This window comes from Genypterus blacodes, unplaced genomic scaffold (genome assembly GCF_046128005.1).
Source record: "Genypterus blacodes isolate CSIRO-AG114 ecotype Tasmania unplaced genomic scaffold, CSIRO-AGI_Gbla_v1 ptg000093l_1, whole genome shotgun sequence".
In the NCBI taxonomy this organism is placed as follows: domain Eukaryota; kingdom Metazoa; phylum Chordata; class Actinopteri; order Ophidiiformes; family Ophidiidae; genus Genypterus; species Genypterus blacodes.
Window position 1 is genome coordinate 1,341,245 of NW_027466897.1, and position 22,935 is coordinate 1,364,179.

General features: G+C 45.0%; 1 protein-coding gene across 1 annotated transcript in view; it reads left to right on the plus strand.

The window, feature by feature from the left end:
* thsd7ba (thrombospondin, type I, domain containing 7Ba) overlaps positions 1 to 22,935 on the plus strand; it is a 103,028-nt gene that overhangs the window by 12,117 nt on the left and 67,976 nt on the right. The window contains exons 4-5 of the mRNA XM_076159068.1: positions 19,050 to 19,944; positions 21,413 to 21,661. Coding sequence (XP_076015183.1) covers positions 19,050 to 19,944; positions 21,413 to 21,661 — 1,144 coding nt within the window. The remainder of the gene's footprint in view (positions 1 to 19,049; positions 19,945 to 21,412; positions 21,662 to 22,935) is intronic.

The following is a 22,935-nucleotide window of genomic DNA, read 5'->3' on the forward strand; positions in this document are numbered from 1 at the left end:
TGCATGCTATATCAAGACCGTTCAGCCAAAAATCAATCATGTCCGTGTCACCTGAGCCTTTAATAACAGAGCTGAGTCAGGTAGGTCCAGGGCTTTGTCCCAATATTTTGTCCATCGGGTCAAATAATGAGATTTCACTTAGTTTCCCTACAGCTCCCTTTTGTTTGAGTTTCCTTTAAGAACCTTAAGTTCGACCGCCTCGTTAGTTCTGCTGTCACTTCTGGATAGAGCAGCTTCTGTCCTGATCTATTAAAGCCAGTTCAACATCAGCCGAGCGTCTGCTGACTGCGCAAAACCAAACAAAGACAATCCTGACACAGCTGCTGAACAATATCTCGCCTGCACAGATGGACGGTGATCTTTGCAGTAATTATAGTGAATTAAAAAGCCAGCTGAACAAATCACTTTAAATAGGGAATACAGTCTGACTTAAGTGAAAATTCTCTATTGTGCCGCCGCCGCCACCAGCTCGTGCAAATGAGGTGAACCTGCTGACTCCAGGTTCTCCAGTTCATGGTTTAAACTGATGCCTCTGCAAATGTTACAGTGAGCAGTGACATGAGACGGGCAAGATCACATCCTGGAGTTTTTCAAAGCAGCTACGAAGTGAGGAATTGAATTCTTCGTTTGCCCCCCAGAGCGAGCGCTCCCACGTGACCCCTGTTGATAGATTCCCGCTTCGCTCGGAGTGAAACCAAACCGAACCGAGAGTAAACATCAACTCTCGACAATTCAGTCTCAGATTTGTACCAAAGCGGAGCAAAGCCATTCAACGCTCGTGGGAGACTTTTGCATCAGGTTAGGAATTCATAAAAAGAAACATAGCTGCAGTAAAATAGCTGTGCAATCTAAACACAATGACCTTGTAGCTGTGTGTAACGCACGGGCACGCACGCAGGAATGAAGTGGAAAGAATTGTCAATGAATGGAACGAAAGTACAAAGACTCGACCCCTGCTGCAGTCTGTCACGCAGCATTACGGCTGTATCATTACGTTTGGGTGCAGGTTATTAATATGACTGCGTAAAGGCTCTGGAGAGGTGCAGCTTCATCCTAATTCCTTTTGCACATAAGAACCTATTTTGCCGTTTCAAGAAGTCATTGTCCTGTTGTAATTGTTATAGTTTTAATGGGCGGCGGCAGCAGCAACTGTCAGGCTTAAGCTACAGCCCACTGAGATGCTTAAAAGCTTACAAAGTTAACATCTTTGTGGTTTTTAATCTTTGTCTGGGAGCAGCTTCTCCGACGACTGATTATACTCCAATACTGCAAAAAAGAGCTGCGAGCCAATTTCCTCCGATTTCTCATTTCTCCCCGCGACTCTGTATCACCATATTTTCTTTTTGTCTCCTAATTAATACGGCAGTATTTATTTCCTGGGGCGGATTTTTCACTTTCACTTCACAGGAAAGATGGCGTCAAAGTTATGCAAACAAGGTGTCGACTCCTTCCTGATTCATGAGATAAAGGGGAGACGGTAATGTTCTCTTTTTTCTCATTTGGTGCGTGCGTGCGTGCGTGCGTGCGTGCGTGCGTGCGTGTGTGTGTGTGATTTTGACCCAGAGTGAGATGGCGAACCAGATAGATTTCAGTCTGATATTGCTGTGTGAGTCACGTTCTGATTTTTCCCTTTGATGAGCCGCTATCAAGGAGAACTGCCCACTGCTGTGAAAATGCCTCTTGTTGTGCAGCAATGTCACTTATACTCACACTTCTAATCTGCAGATATAATGAATTCAAAATCATTTGTTTTGAAAAAAGCATTTACACTTTGAAGAGGGTTAAAGTCGAGGAAAAAATCATCATCATCAAACAGAATTGCTTCAGAAATGCAAATACACTTGATCTAATACATATAGCTGATGAGATTTCCTTTGGGGTTAGAATTGTTAATTTATTAGTTAACACAAACGCATGTGTATTCTGTTCAGCTTTTGTAGAACCAACACCTACATGGAACAAGCTCATGTCTAATCTGTAGTTGCTTACAGCTTTTGCCTGCTGCCAGCTGACTATGGTGCGATGATAGTGATAATAACGTGCAACGTCCTCCTGTGCAGTATTGATAACAGGTTCAAGTACACGCAGACCGAATGAGCATTTTCAAGGCGTATACTGCTGCGGAGGATCACAACTCACACTGTGTTAAGTGGAGCCAGCACCTGCAAAAAAATCACATCTCATGGAGGTTTGAACTGTATTTGGAACACTGGGTATCTGTTCTGCCCCGCAGCAGTGAAGCCTCTGGTGTGACGCGTGTTCTAGCAGTGTGGGAGTCGCGCAGCAGCGGTGCCACTTGAGCGCTGCGTATGGAATCCTGCATGAAACGGGTCTAAGAAATGTAGAGAATCAGAGGGTGACAAAGACACAATTCTTTAAAGTAAGAAATCTCTTGACAAAACAAATCTCCTGCGATACACAGAACATCACAGACTGGTGGCTCTGTGAGAAGAAGCATGGAAATGAAGAGCAAGGTGTCTACACCACACTAGCAAACTCATATAGAGGTTTTAAACATTTCACACTTTCATATTTGAGTTTCATTTCAGGAGAGTTTTGCCGGTGACCCGATACGTCTCAGCGGCGCCGTATTCCTCCTTATTCAATCTCGCCATTTGTTCATTTTCTTTTTTTTCCGTGCCTTGGGATAAGAAATGGAATAATTGTTTGCTGTGAGAGCATCAGGAGAGCTGGAGGGACTTATTTGGCACAACAAACCAATTTGATTCATTCCGCTAAAACTCAACTTTTCATCCGCTTCTTTCGTGTTTCAAACGGCTTGTGAATATAAATGTATTTTTTTTTTTGGTGAGAGGTGAGCGGCTGCTGTTAGATTAGTTTAGCAAACATTCCTTATGAGCTTCACACGATGTCTCCGCTCTGTCAACTCAGCTGTACTTTCATGCAAAGGCAAACATATTAATCACTTCATTTGGGGAAACATGGCAGCGTTTGTTGTGATCACTTTCCGACCTGGCCACACCCATAAGCACCTGGCTAGATTTAGAATTTCATCATTAAGAGAGCGTTGGAGGACCTATTGGCCTTAGTGGAGGTATGCACTTTTAGTAATTTACTAAAAGTCATAATTCCTTCATTAGCTTTTATCATAATCACACATCAAAGAACCCCACCAGGGAAACGGACCAAACAATGACAGTAACCTTTGTAGCAATATTGTACTCCCACTGTTAACATTTCATTTAGAATAAGATTAACATAAGTACAAAAAACCTTATTTAATGAGAAAGTTTAATGATATCACCTTGGACATCTGTAGATGCCTTCTGTGCCTGTCGGGAGTTTAGAACAAATGGTTTTGTAATTATTCATCTCAGCAAAGTGCCTTTACTTCAGGTGGAGTAGATCTCCCCAGCTTCAAGCCCTGGGCCCTGTGGAGAATATGATTTATTTCATTACATATTCTGCAGCCCGAAACCGGTGTGGAGCTCAAATGGGAGTTCACAGATGTAAGCAGTGAGCGCTTTAAATGAGCCCTTCAGTAGCATTTTAATATGACATCACTCGGGGGAAAGACTACTGGTGTAATGATAAACAGACGGGCGTGGGGGGATGGGTGCCGGGCGCTGGTGAAGCTGCCTGCAGGGCTTCCTCTTGATCAAGGCTCGTGGTCTCAAACTGGCTGATTGGGCAGTATGAGGACTGAGCCAGCAAAACAGCAGAAAATCCAATGATACAGTCAAAATATCCTCAAAAACGGCATTCAACATAAATGGAGTGAAGCTTTCAAAGTGGGTTGTGGAGGGCAACCGGAGTGTAGCTGGAGCTAGACTCGTGCCTAATGCAGCGGAGCTTCCTGTATTGCCATTATTGCGCCGCTAATTAGGCTGTCTGTTGAAGGCTCCATCACCCGGCGGACACGGTGGCGAAGGAGACGTGACGAACAGGCCGAGTCAAAGTGCCACAGATAAGAATGGCACGGCGCGTGGGTTAAAATGCCACGCTTGAACTGCAGTAAAAGAGGGGATGCCTTCACTTTCTGTGGGGGCAACAAAAGGTTAACACCCTGCACACGCTGTGTGTGTGTGTGTGTGTGTGTGTGTGTGTGTGTGTGTGTGTGTGTGTGTGTGTGTGTGTGTGTGTGTGTGTGTGTGTGTGTGTGTGTGTGTGTGTGTGTGTGTGTGTGTGTGTGTGTGTGTGTGTGTGTGTGTGTGTGTGTGTGTGTGTGTGTGAGAGACTGTTTGCCCACACACTGGAGCACACACTGCTCCATAAATGAATGATCATTAAAATTTAATTAGATGGAAGTCAGAAAATGTATCAGAGCTCTATTTGCCTTCCAGTGGGGTTTGTTAGTATTTTTGAGATGTGGAGATCAGATATATTAGAACAGTGCCATTGTTTGACGGTCCTGTCGGGTAAATGGGGGGACGTACGGTTATAAAGTGAGTCATCAGAGTGCAGAGACGGAGAGGGCAGAGGACGTGCTTTTTCCTGAAGAGGCTCTGAGCCACGGTTGGCCTTTTAGCAGCGTCTCTGACATTCTCATCTATAATGCAAACCGAATGATGGAACTGGATTAAACTTGTGTAGAGAGGAAAGTTATTTCCCCCTTGGTAAAAGGTGTGTTCATTAGGAGCCTAAGTCCAGCCAGTCAGTCAGTCAGTCAAACAGAGCTGCTTCCCTCCTCTCTCCTCACCAGGCAACAGCAACTGTGAGCTCTGCTGTACATTACACATGTATGAGTGTTTTACTATATACTGTATATTAGCCACCAGAGCTCTGTTTCTTCTGCCATTTTGCATTTATGAGACAGCGCAGTCGAGACGAGACGGCAATCGTAATAACTTAAAGCGTAGCTCTCGCCCCGTCCCTGAACTACTTGCAGACTGGAGACCGAGCTCATAAAAACACACGACGTGAGCTCCCCCCCCCCCGTGCTGCAATACACACACACTGCATGGCACACAACAGGTTAAGCCCGAGCAGCGCCGAGGTGTGTGATCAATAATAGATGTGAGGTTAAATCTCCAGTTCCTTACATGTGATTTGCTGTCAAAGTCGTGATACATTCCAGTTGGTTTATTGGAACCAAAACAATAAAAGCTTAAGCTGCTTGCGTCCTTGGGTTCTGCGGACACCGCTGTCCACTGGAGACCCAATTATTGAATCAGGACTCATCTATTGGCATTTATCTTATTTTCCCGTATTATCACGTCTCTTCTCTCCCTTAGTAATCTGTGTCATTTCCCGCTTGAGGCTTCGACTGCACACTTGACCTTCACATAGAGGGAATCTCTCCATTAAGGTTTTTACTCGTCTTCTCTAGGAGTTCTGGGCTGCGTTGGAAAGCGCTTGTTCTGCGGGTCTGAACAGCCATTCCAGACTTTCTGTTAGATTCCGGGCTACACAAATAAACTAGATTTGGATATTTGTTTTCGACACATTTTGTTCAGCTGTCAATGCAGTTTTTCGTTCAGTCCAGATTTTCTTGGCTTCAGACTCACTCACACCAGACAATGCCAAACGGAGGCTCGGGCCGATATTGGCTTCAAAGTGTATATATTGTAATATTTGTGTCTTTTATCTTTTCACCCCATCAAAGGAAATATAAGTAACTGTGCGGTAACGAAGAGTGTTTCAAGAGAACAAAGGGAGAGCTGTGTGAAACGTTGTGCATATTCATCAAGCATCAATATTCAACAACTGAACCAAACAAATGGGAGAAACTAGCAACGCAAAAAAGACAAATTCTCTCAGGTTTTCATTTGACAGTTGAGAATAAAAGTGAATTTCAATAAATAGCCGTTTACCAAGTAGCCATGCCTCAGTTTCTTTACATCTAACAACTGAACGACACAGGAAAAATGAATAGAAAACAACTTTCTGAGGTGTTGTCCAAGCTGCAAACAGCAAACGATGTCACTCTGGCACAAATATCACTCACTTGGGTTCTATTTCAACGATATCCGCAGGTGTGTAACCACCTAGCAGCCATTGGCTACTAACCAAACATTTGTGTCGGTATTGAAGAGGCTGCCTGGTGTGAAATAGCTGAGGTGCTTAATATGAGAACACTACGTTTGTTTATCTACAGACAAACTCACATTAGCTGGCAAACTAATGCATATGGTTTTGCAGACACAGTTGTACATGTTTGGCACCTCGGCTCCCAACTGCGATTGCGATCGGTTCACACCTTTCACGCCACGATATGAAAACGCTCCCGGTGCGGATTCATTAACGAGGCGTCCCGCGCGGAAATGATTTTAAGGCTTCTTCTCTTCTTTATCGGAAATATCTGGAAGAGCTGAACGCTGAACTCCTCCTGGCACTGCCGCCCGTCATTAATCTCGGAGATGAAATATTCTGCCAACTTGCAACATGACGGACGACGCCTAACTACTACTTTACAGGATGCCAATTTACAAGACACTCATAGCGTAATTAGTCTACCTGTGATGCACCATGCATCACTTTCCTTCCTCTCACGCCCAGCACTTCATCAAGACGCGAGATTGCTAAAAGAACGTCTAATTAGAAACAGTGGAGTGATGTTTGATCTTTAGTTCGAGTATACTTGTGCGTCTCTTGGGAGGGTTTGTAGTTGTCTTTTGTTGTTTTGTGAGTTTGTCTTTCCTCTGCTGCATGTTTGTTTATTATTACCTAAGACAGCTCATACGAATCCGAGCGATTATTTATTTTCAGCTACATCCCCCGACAAATCCCAAACCAAGCAATCAAAACTATGACGTGGCGGAACGTCATGTGGTTCTTTGAAGGCCCTAAAGAATGAAGTGTACCGACCACATCTCTAATTTAGCATCATATGTCTACAGGAAAGGAGTTCTTTGAGGCAAAACCTTGTGTTGTTCCTGGAATATAGCGCTGCATATTCACCTCACGCTGCGTGTGTGTGTGTCTCAGGTTGTGCCTCACCCGTAGCCACACAGCTGGTTTCACTGGATGGGCAGCAGCAAGATTAATGTTGTCTCAAAAATCCACCCCGTCGCACCTGCGGGTCTCTCAGGCGTCCATCCGTCCCTCTGCGTTTGTGAAATTGCCGCAACAATTTAGCATGAATCCAAGGATGAAGTCGATGACAGCAAGCGCCCTGGAAATGGCTGTGTTCAATGCGCCGTGATGCAATGAGCGATGTTCTCTTTCCTTTTGTTCTGCAAATTAAAAACGATCTCTGCTCTCCGATGGCACTGACAAGCGTGCGCAATTACTGACAGAGCTGAGAATGTACATCGGTGATCTTTGGCTTTTATGCTTTCAGTTGAACCGCTTTGACTGGCAGGTCTTTTGTGACCTGAGTCAATGGTTTGGTCTGGAAGATTACAACATGCTGGCCGGCCTCAATATCTATTGTGACACATCCAATGAACACACTGTAATTCCTGATATTCACACACTCCTATGATGTGCGTTCCATTTAACTCAACTTCGGACAATCTTCCCCACAGCAGCCGAAGCGTCCTCGCTCCTCGCCGGGGGAGATGAGGGACGTCTCCAGCCCGATCTATCAGAGCTCCCAAACTAGCCATTACCTTCCTGTCTTTACCAATAGGTCCCCTAGAGGATCTGAATCCAAAGTGTCTGCACATCTCTAATGGACTCTGTGAAAGCAGCGAACGCGGCTACGCTTTGTCTGATAGCTTTGTTTTTGTTCCCTTAAAATGCAAACTGGACCGTTGTGTGTTTTGGTTGAGGTGGTTGTGTTGCTGCTAATGTGCATGTGGCAACTTTGCAGAGTAAGACGGAGTGATTTCTTTCACTTCCACAGTTGAGAGCTCGTCTGCAGTTTCCCCATCGTTGAATGTTCCCTAAAAGCAGCATTTTCCGACAACAATGCGTGGGTGAAATGTTTTGCATGTCATTTGCGAAGTTCCACGGCGTGATGGGTGTTACCGGGGAACGCTGCACACTGTGTTAGTTTTGTCCAGTCATTATTTACGTGACCTCCCACAGATCAGCATAAAATGAGGCAGCAGCTGATTAATAACGGAGGGACAAAGGGAGCACAGATGACAGATGGAGAATAGGTGAAGTATTTAGCCTCTGCAGGTTACAGTCTGCAGGCTGGCTGACTCGTTAATCGCTTCTTTTGTCAGGAAACACTCTCCCAGCTTTGGTTGCTGGTGGAATCGGCCCCCAACTCGGCTGGGGTTTTTCGGGCTGATTAAAGAAAGGGGGGGAAAGAAAACGTCTTGTTTAAATTCCCTGGACGCACGCGACAGCTACGAGACAACGCGGACGCTGCACGCCTCCTTATGTAGCTGTGCATTTCAAAGAGCAGGCAGCTGCTTCTGTGTGTGTCCATGTGTTCCAATCACGGTGATCAAGTGTTCCTGAATATGCAAAAGAGAAACAAAGACTGAACTGTAATCCAGATTGTTGCTCCGGTTGCTATTTGTAACAGAACTTAATAATGAAATCTATAAGACACAAGAAACGAGAGGTTCACCGAGTGATTTGAGAGCGGTGTGAGGTTTGAAGAGGAAAGTTGTCAGCTCTAGATTGAGTCCAGCTGCGTAGATATGAGAGTGAATCAGAGGTGAGGAGCACAATAGCTGAAGGCCGCGACCTCTAAGAAAGGAGAGAGGAGCTCAGGGGACAGAGAGTAGACAGCATTGAGAATATTGATCAAATGAAAATGATTGAGGGAGAAGAACATGGACTCCACGTGACATCTCTTACATTTAAGGCGTAACGTTTGAAGTAGAATCTCCTGCTTGGAGTATTGTTCTCTGTCTTCCCACAAATCATCCATCACAGTTATTAAAATTCTTTAATTTGGTCCAGTGGATAATTAAGAAACCCACATTTTCCACTGATGTTGAAGACGGACCTGTCTGGCAGATCAGGTTGCATTCTTGATGCGAGTTCTTCCTCATGTGGATAAGGTATCTATATATATCTGCTACATTCTTGATGCGAGATGTGAATGGGGCCAGAGACTGCCGTGATGCTCCTCTGGGACCTTATCTGGCTCAGCATCGGGGGCGGCCACAGCCCCATTTTCAGGCCCATTATCTTAATTAGAAACTATCTTTGCACCATCGGCGCCAAGGTTTGAGCCAAATGTTTAAAATAAATAAATGAACAAAGTAATTAATCTTTGTTCTTGGGTTGGTATCCCCCGGTGAAGCAATTATCTGACAGAAACGACACACACACACACAGACACAACAGTGCTCAGATCGCCTACGCTGGTGCTCAGCCCGCCCCCAGAACCAGTCAGAAGGTTCAGCATAGAACCTACATCGCGTTGCCATAGACACAGTTGTCACTTTATCTCTATCCCACGCTGACCTCTGTCACCTGTATTATCAAAACAGCAGGGTCTCTCCCCAGGTTGCCTGCCCGTAGATATGGCCATTAGTTCTGCCCCTGCGCTTGCACCAAGAGAAATCCCAGGTCAGAGGCAGAGACGGTGAGACAGAGGAGTGAATGACATCCTATCCAATTACTTGTCACCTCTACACAGGCTGGTGCCGGGACCTGCCGAGACCACATGAGACAGGTAATTACACGGAGAAAGATTCTGATCAGTGCAGAGGTAAAGCACATCTCGATATGGGGGGGTAGGGGGGGCGCCGCCGCACCTGCACCGCCCCTCCCCTCCCCTCTTATATTGATACCGACTAAAGTGTGGCATTTGTTAAATGTAGGCGCATCCATTCGTACGGGGAACCCCCCCCCCCCCCCCCCGGATGGGTTTGTCCAGGTTCAAATCAAATTGAGGTCCCGGTGTATAATTGAGAAGTTAAGAGGAAATACAATATGGTGTCTCGTAGATGAACCCGCTCGGTCTCCCGTGGTTACTTAATAGTCAAGACAAACATTGATTCGAATGGGAGATGAAGGCCGCTCTCGCCCGTAACACTGACACGGGCAAATGGTCGGTGACGTGCAGCGATATTAGCTGTAAAGTTGAGCGAAGGCGGGCAGGGGAGGGGGGGTGGCTGATTTAAAATGATGAGACGTCTGATCTCCTGATAGAAATCTTCATCACGGTTTTCACGCAATTATTTAACGGCGAAGGGAGGCTGGGGTCCAAGGAACCATGAACACCCTCGTCTTCGCTCATTTGACACCATTTTCTGTCTACGGGAGCTGATTTAAGCAGTTCCATTTCCACCTGCAAAGGAAATAACAAGCATAAATGTGATTTATGTTAGTTATATTTCTGTTATTATGGTTATGTGTGTGTCTTCCACTCTGCTGTGTTTAGAGACACACAAACTGCACACAATCTTTATATGCCACATGACAAAGGGTGCTTATACCTGTGCTCTCCTCTCCAAATAAGTAGAAGTTAGTTTAGTTTACCTTCTCTGTCAATTACGGCGAGTAATGTGTGTCATAACTTGTGGAAAAGTTCTCAAAACTGCAAAAGAATGTTATGCAGGATGTTTACTGTGAAGGCACAGAAACATACATGGAAATCATGTCTACATTTGCTGCTTTGGGGGAATTGTTAATTCACCTCCCGTTGCTTGTTTGTTTTCCCCCGACCTGAAAGAAAAAAGGTGCGCCGGCTTTTCTGCAGCGCCCATTTGAAAGCCTGTGACAGCCCGACGCTGCGGGCAGGTTAAGAAACACCAAGTAGAAACAAGGACAAATGTGACTCCAGAAATGACCCAGAAAAATACATCAAGCCGAGGAAGGAAACAGGCAAACGCGAGATCCTGCGTCATCTCCAACATGTAGAGTGTGTCTGCGTATGTAGAAGAAAGTTTTCTGCTTATGCCACGAGCATCAAACGTTTCCTCTCATCCAGGCGGCGTGTGTGTGCTGTTCTAATGTCAGCGTGTGGACGGATCATCCAAGCACTTTGCCTGCACCTCTCTGGCTTTGTGTCTGGTTCAGCTGAGGGCAGATTTAGCTCATACAGTATTCATTCATTCCTCATTTATTTGTGTGTGAGTTATGTGCAGCGCATTCTGCCAACGTGGCTGAAAGCTGATACACAGCGCCGACCGGGCTATCGATAATATTAATAATTCTGATGTGCATTTAAAAATCGGCGGGGAAAACATTGCTATTGTTTGCATATTCTCATCTGAAGAGGCTGAAACCGATCTGCAAACACGACCTCAGCCGCACCTCTCCACCGGTGGAGTGCTAATGGGATGGGCCGGGAGAAAATCGAATTCGACTGGGATTAGCACAAGCTTTGCACCGTCATTAGATTAAAGGTCTACATGTCTTATTATATATTCCTGTATTAAAGTGCAGAAATGGATCCTGCCTACATGCTCCTTGCTCCATGTCCTCTTATAGTCACGTATCGGGGCGATGCTTAGAGTTGTTAGAGGATCTGTGCTGCTCTCAGGTCCTTTCTCTTTCATCCCCGTTACGCAACATAGCACCTAAACCTAACGGCACATGATCTACACACTGATTCTTATTCTCACTTCTTTCATGCTGCAGTATACACAGTGCTGTGTTGCATTAGTTAAAGTGGCCAATCTCCCCTCAAAACAAGCTGCAGTATGTGTCAACTGCTCATGACCCCTGTTGCTGCACTGCTAGACCATCTGCAGTGCAATTTAAAAACATACCGTAGCATCATAATGCTCTGATGGGATCTACTGATGATGCTGTGTAGAGATGATTGATTATTTGGGTAGAAGTGTTAATGCTGTTATTAAAATAAGCATCTTCATGATTGATTTGAGATAAATCAGACCACAGCAGCCGGCGATGCATAGTAATGTCTTTGCTGATGCATGTGTCAGCTTAGCCAGTTATTGTTGAGGTTTTCTATACATTTCAATACATTTAATGGTATTTAGTGGCCCTGCTGAGCAGTGAAGGTTTGACTTGATTCATATGTGGCCTGGACGTTGTTGTTTTGACAGGATAATCAAGCTTTAACTCCTTTGCTGGTATTTGCAGTGTTGTCTCCTCAGCACGCTGCATCAGTGGCGGCAGCACTTCCAACAGCTGCATCAGGGCGACGGGGTTCAGCGGCGCCGGCGTAGCTGTAGCATCTGCTGCAGGCAAAGGTTCCTTAAAGTGACGATCATCTTTTCCCAAGTTGATAATTGGTGCATTTTGGAGAGAACTTCCTTTTTTGGGTTTGTTTTGGATTTCTTTAGGTCCCTTCTGCTTATAGTGCAAGACTTTAAATGTTAAAGTTCCTCACCCCTAAGCCCTCTGGGGCTCACTAGTGGCCAAGACCCAAAGTAAATGACGCATGAAGCCAAACTCGAAGTTGTAAGCTCCAATACAAACCCAACGTCTGATGTTGTGACTTTGCATTGGCTAATCAGTATTCTTTAGTCTCTGGTCATTGACATTGAAAGGTGTGTTTACTCGCTGCAGCATCCTTCAGTGGGAACACGTTTATACTGCCGGTCATTCATTTATTTATTAGGTGCTGGAGTAAGTGTGGCAGTGAGGCTGTAAGCGAATGGTTAGAGAGACCCACCGGGGACACGAGCGTGGCGTTCCACTCCCAAGGTGTGTAATTCATTAGCGTTGGATATTAAAATGGCATTTGGTGCGTTTGCCTCAGGTTGATGCTGCGTCTAACTCATTACCAGAAATAGCAATGCTCAAATTGCATTGCACGTTATGAGCATGCATTATTCTTGTCATTACACATTTTTTGTTTTGTTTTGGTAGAGAGCCAGTCCCCTTAGATTATTTCCACATTTTTGCACAAATTTCCCAAATTCCTTCAAGCCGCTAAGTGAACACCTGGTTGCGACGGGCCCTTCTGGAGAGGGAAGATTGGCTGTCTGGCGTTAATCTGATCTGAATCCCTGCATATAGGAATGCTGTAAATGAGGACGCACCTCACCGATCATAAATTACATTGATGAGATTATGGCATGGGGGGAGGCGTCTCTGCATAATGGCACTCAGTGGTATAGGTGTCGTTTAATTAGTGTTGTGACAAAGGAAACGTGTATCTTAACCTGTGAAACTTCAGGAGAAAACTCGATGATGGATGGCGAGTGAACAAAGCAGATGTTTGAAAGAGAGGAAGCAAATATCGGTGACTTATGTTTGGCTCCCTCTGAAAATGCGTATCATGTCTTTGATCTGTTTTATCTGTAGATGAATGGCACATTGGTAAACACTTCACTAACAGTACGGTGCTTTTATTCTGGTAATGTGTCGGTGCTGAATGTTCTAAACGGAGCAGTGTTTCATATTCTAAAGCAATTGAAGCTGGATAAACTCCTCTAGAAAGCATCAGAATGATCAATAAATGCTTGAAACCCCTAAAGGCGGTATAAGTGAGGTAATAGGGTAAATAATTGATTACAGATGAGTGTTGGTGTCTAAGCCTCAGCTGCAGTCTAATGTTCTGCATTACATTAGCAATCGTTTTTTTTTTAAAGGCTTAACAATTTAAACTTTTGCCAGTAAACAAGGCTCATTAAAAAGTGACAAACAGCTCTTAAAAGCTGGAAACCTGGCAAATATTTGGCGACCTCGCTGATCTGTGACGCTTTTATAAAAACGCATTCAAAGCGAGACAAAAGCCTCGGCAGTGGCGAGGCCGGAGCCCCGCTCGCTGTTCTGCAGACAATTAGTTTGCGCCGGTCTGCTGTCTCTTTCCTTTTGTCTCTGTCTGTTGGGTTTCAGGGTAAAGTAGAGATTTTTTTTCTGTCTGTTATTAGTATTGTGAGCCTGTTTCGCTCATTTGTCTAACTTACGGATTCAGCCGAGCAGCGCTGTAAACGAAGAAACTTGTCCCGTCACGCTACGCCGACCGGGCTTAATCGCGTTGGAAGTCATTTGTGTCCGTTCCTTTTATCGTATTGTAGCCTGCACAGCCTACCGCCACTCTTTTTCTTCTTTAATGAGGAAATAAGTGGAATTGTAAATATAGCAGGAGCCCTGAGGGGACGGGGAGACCCCCCGAGGTCTAAACAAGGTGACTGAGCGCGACAGGTATGAAGGAGCTGTGGGCGTCTGGTTCCTCCTGAGACCAAGCTGAGGGTATGACAGATGCTGATGCTGACACGTAGGGAGAGTGATTATTCAGAGCTTAGGAGAGGAACTAGCGCTCCTGTTTGCTGGCTCCCCCTGTCAGCGGAATCACTCCCAATCACCCCACACCTCCATAAATCACACGCGTATCCTGCCGCAGTCAGGAAAGCAACACCGCCGAGCCGGAATGCCACTGCTGCTAAAATTATGTGCGTGGACCATGGAGGAGCTCCAGTATGACCAGTATGGAAGAAGCTTTGTGAGAGTGCAGAGGAGAGGGAGGGCAGTACTCGCTATGAGAGCAGTAACGCTGCACAGAGGAACAATAAACCCAATAAACCCAAAATATTTCAACCATAGTCCTTGTTTTGATGAGTGGCTCCTGCAACATGAGAATAGTGACTATTTTTGGTCGTTAATCCAGAATGGAAGTGCTACATCACACCAGACACGTTCGTCGAGCCTATGCGACTGACAGGAATGCATGAATTCAGTGAGATGAGCAATACCGCCACCTGCAGAGATACCTTTACAATTTGCTTAGTCACGTTTCTTTCAATAGGAACTCTTCACAGTTCCCTTAACTTTTCTGTGTATTGGCTTGAATCTCTGGGGAAAGCTTTGGCTTTAATGAAGCCGGTGGGAATCTCCATAAATGACATGAACTCATGCAAGTCAAGTGCATTTATAAAATGCTAAATTATGAATGAAAATCCAGCATAAATGCATATGGGACCTGCCTGGAGACGCTGCACTCTGCATGCAGAGACAAACGCCATGGTCTGAGTCAAACAATGCAATGTCAGAATGTTTCTTTACACAAACCGAGCCGCTCCAAAGATCGTCTAGGGACTGATTTTATTTTTATATTTTCCGCCGTGTTTGGTTGGCGGCTTCTGTTTCATGCAATTCATTTTCTAGGTAGCCTACATAGAAGAGCCAACCTACATTTACAGATAGACTCAGGGGTTATTAGTCTTCTACACTGTCCACAGCGGGGAACTCCCGACAGTGGCAAAGTAATAAGTGAAGACGCTCGTACGGTGCTCGCCTCAGAAAGTAGTTCCTGCGTGTCAGGAACGGAGCTGCTGTATGGATTTGCTCCTTTTGTTGTCCTAAAACAGCAAATACTATAGTTTCTTGTCGCCATAGCAATGCATACATTAGAATTGTCTTCACGGCCATGTGGTTTTGTGGTTTCTCCCCTTGGTGCAAAGTCCTTAAGCCACCTATTGATGATTGAATGTATTCATGTTGAACCACTAAGAACCAAACAACTGCTGCTTTTCTATGGGTGCTGCCACACTTCAAATTTCGGTGTGTGTGTGTGTGTGTGTGTGTGTGTGTGTGTGTGTGTGTGTGTGTGTGTGTGTGTGTGTGTGTGTGTGTGTGTGTGTGTGTGTGTGTGTGTGTGTGTGTGTGTGTGTGTGTGTGTGTGTGTGTGTGTGTGTGTGTGTGTGTGATTAACAATAGACTGCACCTCTCATTATCAATAGCAAATCAAATGGATGGTGTGAAAAGGTCAGAAAGTTCAACCATGTGCTAGCTATCTTTCTTTCTTTCTATCTAGAGATGATAATCTCACACGCAAAGCGCACACTGATGCAAGATACAAAGGCTGACAAGACCATACTGATTGCTTTGGTGTTTGATGAAACTTTTAGTGGAACTCTTTGAACGTTTTTGTATTCCGTGCAAGGGGCGCTCCTTCATGTCCACAACAAAAAGCAGCTGAATGGAATCATTGCGATGCCTTCCAAAATGATAGGCGCACCCCTGGGAGGCCTGCCATCGCCTGGCGACAGATACGTTTTCAACTTTGCTTGTTGAATGTTAAGGCGATCCCTCCACACTGGTTGCACACTGAGTACAGACTGCTGCCGTCAGGGCGAGGAGACGAGACGGACAGGCTGTGAGACGAGACAAAACAAGGGTTATCCTCTTACATTGGGATGACGGCAAAGTTGCAGGATAAGTTACAGTTTTTCCCGGTCGCTTTAGTTCAGTTTATCTCTCAAAAGTAAATATTTATACCAATGAACCTGTCAGTCATGTCATCAGAATGAGTCCTGGTGTCAGTCATTGCAGACAAGATGCAAAGCGGCGCTTTTTCTGTTTGGCATAGTTGGCATCAGTGTGTGTGTGGGAGAATGATTGCACAAGATTGGAAATGAGTCACATTAACGTTTTTTTTACAGTTTGTCATTTGTTGACAGCCAATATCATTGCAGTAGATACAAAAAGAAACAGACAAGACTGTTTTACAGCACAGAAATGTGGACACAGTAAACACCCCTAAGACAGAATTGTACATGCGGTGCTGTGTGGGAAAGTTTAGTTCACCTATATCTCCTGACATTCCTCTGGACATTACCTGTACATAAGCAATAGCAAATGCTGTACGAGTTACTTACTGTACTGTATATCACTCTACAATGTTGTACTGTCTCCTGTTAAGTGACTGTATAGATGTTTTACCTGCACATATTGGTACTGTAGCTCCTTCTCCTCCTGGAATGTTCCCAAATACATCGTCGTCTTCTATAATGGCGCTTTGTGTCTTTTTTAGTCTGACGGCTTTGTTGTGTATGACTATGGTGCACTGTGGTGGAGCCTACTATATGTGAGGCGTGTGTGGATGGATCCCAACGTTGGGCTGCACCCGACTACTAGACGTTGTTGGTCCATGATTGAGAACATGGCCGACAATAGTAGTCCCCTGTAGCCTCTTCTACCTCTTCCTTCCGTTTTGCCTCCTTACCCTTACCCACGCAGTCTCACTCCTCTCCTTCTTCACCAGCTGTTCAGATCCTGCTCAGTTCCCTTGACATGGGAACACTGTGTTGTCTCTGTCTCTATGTGCTTGCCAATTGAAGGTTGATGAGATGCACCTCTGAGCTATTTTAGGGACCTGGTTGATCATTGGTGGAGCCAAGGCTTCACACATTTCCCTTCATTAGTGAAAGTAATGCTTCAGCTGAGAGCAATTCATCAATCGAAAAAAAAAAAAGTCTAATACAAATTTATGTAAAATCTACTTGTTCTCCCATTTTGCATGTAATGACTTATGCAATAAACAAATTCCTAAATGTTTTGGGCTGAGAAGCGGTGTAATACATTCTGCAGCAGACAATCGTGCATCATCATTTGCATGAATGTGCCAAAGCATGTTGTTTCATTTGTTCAAAAGAATGAGAGATTGCTTTTATGATGAGCACAAGTGACTGAGCGATGGGGAGGTTGAACACGTAGTTTTGAGAATTCCAATGTGCCAAAGCGACTGAGAAACACGGTAATAGGGTTTTTAAAAGAGTTTCTACACTCACATCTCACGCACAGCACTTTATTGTGTGTTCTTTTTACGATCTGTTTTTATGGTCGTGTTTTTTGTTTTCACTCATGTTGTGCAAGATAAATGAAAGCTAAGATTGCACCTTGTAAAAACATCATGGTGCTATTTGAACCTGAAGTTGGTTGAAGTTAAAGTATGTTGAAGAGAAGTGATGTGACTGTGTGTGTGTGATTTTTGTAAGAACATCAGATGCGGGGAAGTGTTTCCATTATGATTCAGAGTGAATTTAATTTCAAACATCCCCGTGTTTTAGAAGAGTTATTATCGTAGGAAATGTACCGCTCGGGAGTTTTAGTTGTAATTTTCTCTCATTAGTTGGTCATTTTGAGTGATCGTACCTGCTTTGGAAACAAAATGAAGCAGAAGACGTGCGATTATACCGGCATTAGTCCCCATTAATATTCCAACGCCAGGATGAATCAACTCTGTGATTTGCTTCCGTGAACTCCGAAACAGTTTTGGCACTTAGACATATTGCCCCCTCGAGCTGAAAGCCACACTTTAGGAGCGTCGTCGTCGTCGTCGTGGTGATTGTCGGCCAGGGAACAAAGAGTTAACAATAGAAAAAAAAAAAAAAAGCTGTAATTGTTTCAGTGAGTTGTCATTTGGAAGCAATTTGCGAAGCAGTAGGATCTCATTATTTTATCAATTTAAGTACAATTAGAGGAAATGAAACAAATGATCCTTTTCATAGCTTGTGACAGCACGAGTGAGGCAGAGAGAAATCAATGGAGCCGCAGAAAAAAAAAACGCTTTTATTTTTTTTTGGCCCTCATTCTGATTCATGTCTGCTTGTCCTGAACTGATGGCTAAAGGTCAAGAAACCAAATTATTCAAGCGTGATTAAATATATTAGCAGGGATATTTGCATAGTTCGAAATGATTTGATTAAATTGCACGATTACAGTCTGTTCTGAATTCCACGTTCACTTTATGCTATTATTAACACAGATTCCAAGAACATATGGTAACATGTAGTCTGTAATGTGTGTCTGTTGGTATGACTGATGAAGAATACACATCTTAATCGCTGTATTCATATTGTACGGGGGCTTAATTAATATGAAACAGATTGGTTTTACGTTTTTGAAGAATTTCATAATTTCAAGTCGGCACAAGCGGTTCAACATTTCTCCACTTGAGTATCACTACAAGAGATTTGGCGCTTAGTACCGACTTATTCTGCATTTCCCTTCATAGACGGCTACTTAGTCCAGATTAATAAGAGAAATGAATCCTAGCAAAACGCCACCCTTGCCTCTGCGTTGTTTTTTTAGGTTATTCATGATTAATATAAGTCTTTGTGTAAAAGATCTGTGGAAATGTTTCATGGCCAGCGTCTCCCCGGTCCTTTGATGCCTCCTCCTGGAGTGTGTTTGCAGACAAGAGGCTTTCAGAGTTTGAAGGGTTTGTCTTTGTTGAAGAAATTGCTCCCTAAAAAAAAGATGAGAGCCGTTGAGAAAGATTAATTTTGCAATTGAGTAAGGTAATGACACATGCTAATTACTGAGTGCGGCGTCGTGATCGCTCTGCTGCCTCTCTTTTACACAAGATATCGATCACTTTGACACCAATACTCTAGTCTATTGTAACCAGTAAACCACTTGTTGTATTGACGTCTGCCGGTGCTTTGATCACTTTGAGTTCCTTTCTTCCTCTCGTCAGAATAAAGCAGCAATGGTTTAGTGGCTGGACATGAATTGCCACATTGCTGAATGTTAGACAAGTGTTTTCTATGCTTTAATGAAAGAATGCTTTGTGTCTGCGGTTGCAGGCCAGTGGGGTCAGTGCGTCGGAGAAGACTGCGGCTCTGGCGGCGTCCAGACCAGGACGATATGGTGCGTCCACATGGAGGGCTGGACGACGCATCACTCCCACTGCCAGCACAGCGACAAGCCTGAGAGCCAGCGCCACTGCTTCAAAGTCTGCGACTGGCACCAGGACCTCTTTGAGTGGGACGTGTCCGCCTGGGGGGGCTGCCTTCTCGTCCCTTTCTTTTCTAACGAGCTCAAGCTGAGGACTGCCGAGTGCATCACGGCACAGCACGGCATCCAGAGGCGCGGGGTCCAGTGTGTGCGCACGTCAAACCGCACCACTGTCACCTCGCGCATATGCGAGTTCTTTTCTCAGAAACCTGCCATGGAGCAGGCGTGCCTCATCCCATGCCCCCAAGACTGCGTGGTGTCCGACTTCACCTCCTGGTCAGGCTGTAGCAAGACCTGCGGCGCTGGTCTGCAGCATCGGACTCGACACGTCTTGGCTACAGCCGTGTACGGAGGGGCGGACTGTCCCAATTTGACGGAGACCAGGACTTGTTCCATCTCTTCGGCCTGCCCCGCCGGGGAGGGCGAGTACCAGTACAGCCTTAAAGTCGGGGCCTGGAGCGAATGCCGCACGCCCCATCACAAGGACGTCCTGCTCAGTGGTCGGACCACTGTGGACTTCAGCAGTGGCGGCGGCGGCGGCTCCAAGGAGAACAGCAGCGTCAAATTGCACAACCAAGCTTCTCACCTCCACCTCCACCTTCACCACCACCAGCACCAGCACCCCCAAAACCACCACCATGCCCCGGCCCACAACACCTCCCCTATGTCCTGGGAGCTGGAGGTGGGATATCAGACCCGACACGTCCGCTGCACACGGAGCGACGGCAAGAATGCAATGCTGAGGTAATCCCCACATCACACGCAGACACACTGCAGCTCTAAAAACACAGCGGGAAAACCTCCAAGTTGGTCCTGACTAATGAGTTGGCAAACGCAGCATTAAGCGTTATGTTCCTGTTTCTGTCCACCTGATTGATCTGCAAACAAGCTGCATACACACAGTGTAGCTTATCCAAAACAAATTAAAAAAAAGATCTCGCTTTTTTATTATGTTTGCTGGAGTGAAGAAAAAAGGCGATATAAATTTCATTCAACCTCTTTGATATGCAAAATAAGCTAGGTTTTGACCCGAGCAGCTAATTACATTAATCCTACTGAAATGCGTCTCCCCGCTGATGAAGCATGCGGAGCGTGAGGTAAAAATGTAGCGCGTCGCTGAAAAGAGGAGTCAGCGGGTCGCGTTCCTCATCATGCGGGAGCACGCTGAGTGAAAAACAAAGTGTAATTACGCAAGCAAGGGTGAATTTACAGGTAGACGCAGGTAATTAATGTTTTTAAGGGTGTATTTGCTTTGGCATTGTTAAAAAAGCTCCATACAAGGACAACATTACGCACAGTGCATCTCCTGCTTTCCATTCTTGGAGAGAGCGAAAGTGTCGCATTTATGTAACATCGACTAAGTGCCTCACATTTATCAGGGCTGATGTAAAATGATGTTTGCCGAGCGTTTGAATACATTTTGAAGACACTGGAGTCGTGGGAAATATGCGATGAGAAAGTACCAGGGCTCTAATGTCTTGTTAAAGTGGGACTGAAGCTGTTTCATTGTTTGATTTGGTCCTGAGTGACAGATCCTGCTGGGTCACATAGATCCCCGACGCCACTCAGAAGCATTTAGCTCTAATTTCTAATATTGAGATTAGTGTGAGGTCGTGTTTGATCCGATGAGTGCGGTTTGTCTGGTTTTGTTGTGGGATTTGAGCCCGTTACCCACAACAAAGCCCATTCAGGGTAATTGTTTACTGAGTGACATGGTTTTTCCTCATCATATCTGTGTTTGGACCTTTTTGAATATGTGCTGGATTTCCCATCTGACCTCTGCTTCATTCTTTGTTTCTAATTTAACCCCAATTATGAGTATTGGGCTCACAGTCTTACACACCTCACTAATTAAATTGTCAGGATTAAACAATGAAAGCTGTAATTGTGTGACTTGAATGCAGTGTGAATGTGTGCGATCCTTTGCACCGTTATGTGTTGTAGTTGTGGGTGTTGTGCATGTATACTTAACTCGTATCTCGCAGAGGAACCTGCAAAGATCACATCTGATATGTTGATTTGATCCCCAAACATCTGCCCTCCGGTCTATTTCAGTCACATCTGACACATTCGTCATAATTCTGCTCCGTTCTCCTCAGTCTTTCTTTAAAAACTTTATTTCCCAATGTCATATAACAGATTTCTCTAGATTATGTTCCCTGACTTTTCCTTTCTCAGTGGATTCTTCTTCTTTTTCCTTCTCCATCTGCAGTCTGTGCACCCAGGACGACTCCCCCTTGACCTTCCAGACCTGCGTGATGCCCAAAGATTGCCAGACGTCCGGTTGGTCACGGTGGAGTCCCTGCTCTAAAACCTGCCGCTCCGCCGACCTGTCGCCCGGTTACCGCTTGCGGACGCGGATCACGACACAGATCCCCGTCGGCGGAGGGCAAGGATGTCCTGCCCTTGAGGAAAAAGAAGCTTGCAACATCATCGGAGATTTACTTCCAAACTGCCCCAGGTTAGAGCCGAGGAGAAGTGCACTCAGCCTCTCGTTTTCTTTAGAACAAAAAAAGAAAAGGGCTGTAAACCCCCCAAAATACTGTCAAAACTATCAAACCAAAGTGATGATTTAGCATTTGCTTATCTGGGATATTTCACCTGAATAAGGATGAGGAGGAAAAGCCTCTGGGTGTTTTCCCTTTTTTGTTGTATTCCTGCCTACATGCACATTTTCAAACTTTTCATCCTTCCATCCTCTGGTTCCTGTGTGTGTGTGTGTGTGTGTGTGTGTGTGTGTGTGTGTGTGTGTGTGTGTGTGTGTGTGTGTGTGTGTGTGTGTGTGTGTGTGTGTGTGTGTGTGTGTGTGTGTGTGTGTGTGTGTGTGTGTGTGTGTGTGTGTGTGTGTGTGTGTGTGTGTGTGTGTGTGTGTGTGTGTGTGTGTGTGTGTCCTCAGGTTGTACCAAAGCCCCCGTGCGCAGGTCACGGTTGAGGAATGTTTTTTTTCTTTATCGAACCGCATTCTTCTCTCTCCGGAGCGGTTCAAGATAGAGTTTAGCCGATATTACACGCAGTAAACAAAAGTTGTCAGTAGAGGATTATGTCCCCTGCTGGTAGATTTGGTTTGATTTGCTGAAGCTACACGGATCACCCCGGAGCAGAGGACTTACATGATTAAAGGGGGGGGGGGGACGACTCATCACTGGAATGAAGCATTTGATAGATTACTACAGGCTGTCGCTTTGTTAAATTTGGTTGAATATTACTGCGTTCTGCATGGCCGCATCTTTCATTGTCAAACACCAAAACAGTGGTTGTGAAGTTTTTTTAAATGAAAACAATAACGCCTCTCTCTCCTCTCCTCATCCTCCCGTTGAGAGCGAGTCTCCTTCAGACGGATTTGGCCAATTTGTCTTTTGATTCATTCATTTTTTCAGTTTTTTTCTCTAACGACTTGGCTTGACTGTACGTCCACCGCAGCTTTATCCCCTTTAAATACATTATGTTATCTATTTGCTCCTGGAGGGATTATGGATTACTTTTTAAGAAGTACACAAGGTCCTTCCAAAGAGCTTTTTTTGCTCTAATCGTCCGTCAGTGCAAAGTGCTGCCACGCTGCTGATTCCTTGGACGGCGTCGTGTTTCCGCTCTGGCGTCTCACTGGACGCCGAGGCAGTAACTTGTGTATTAACCTTCTACATACTTCTAGGTCCATTGTAAGTCAAGCTGCTGAAATCAATGCAGTTATTGCGGCAAGCTATTCACAAATAGGCAGGTTTTGATTTACATTTTTAC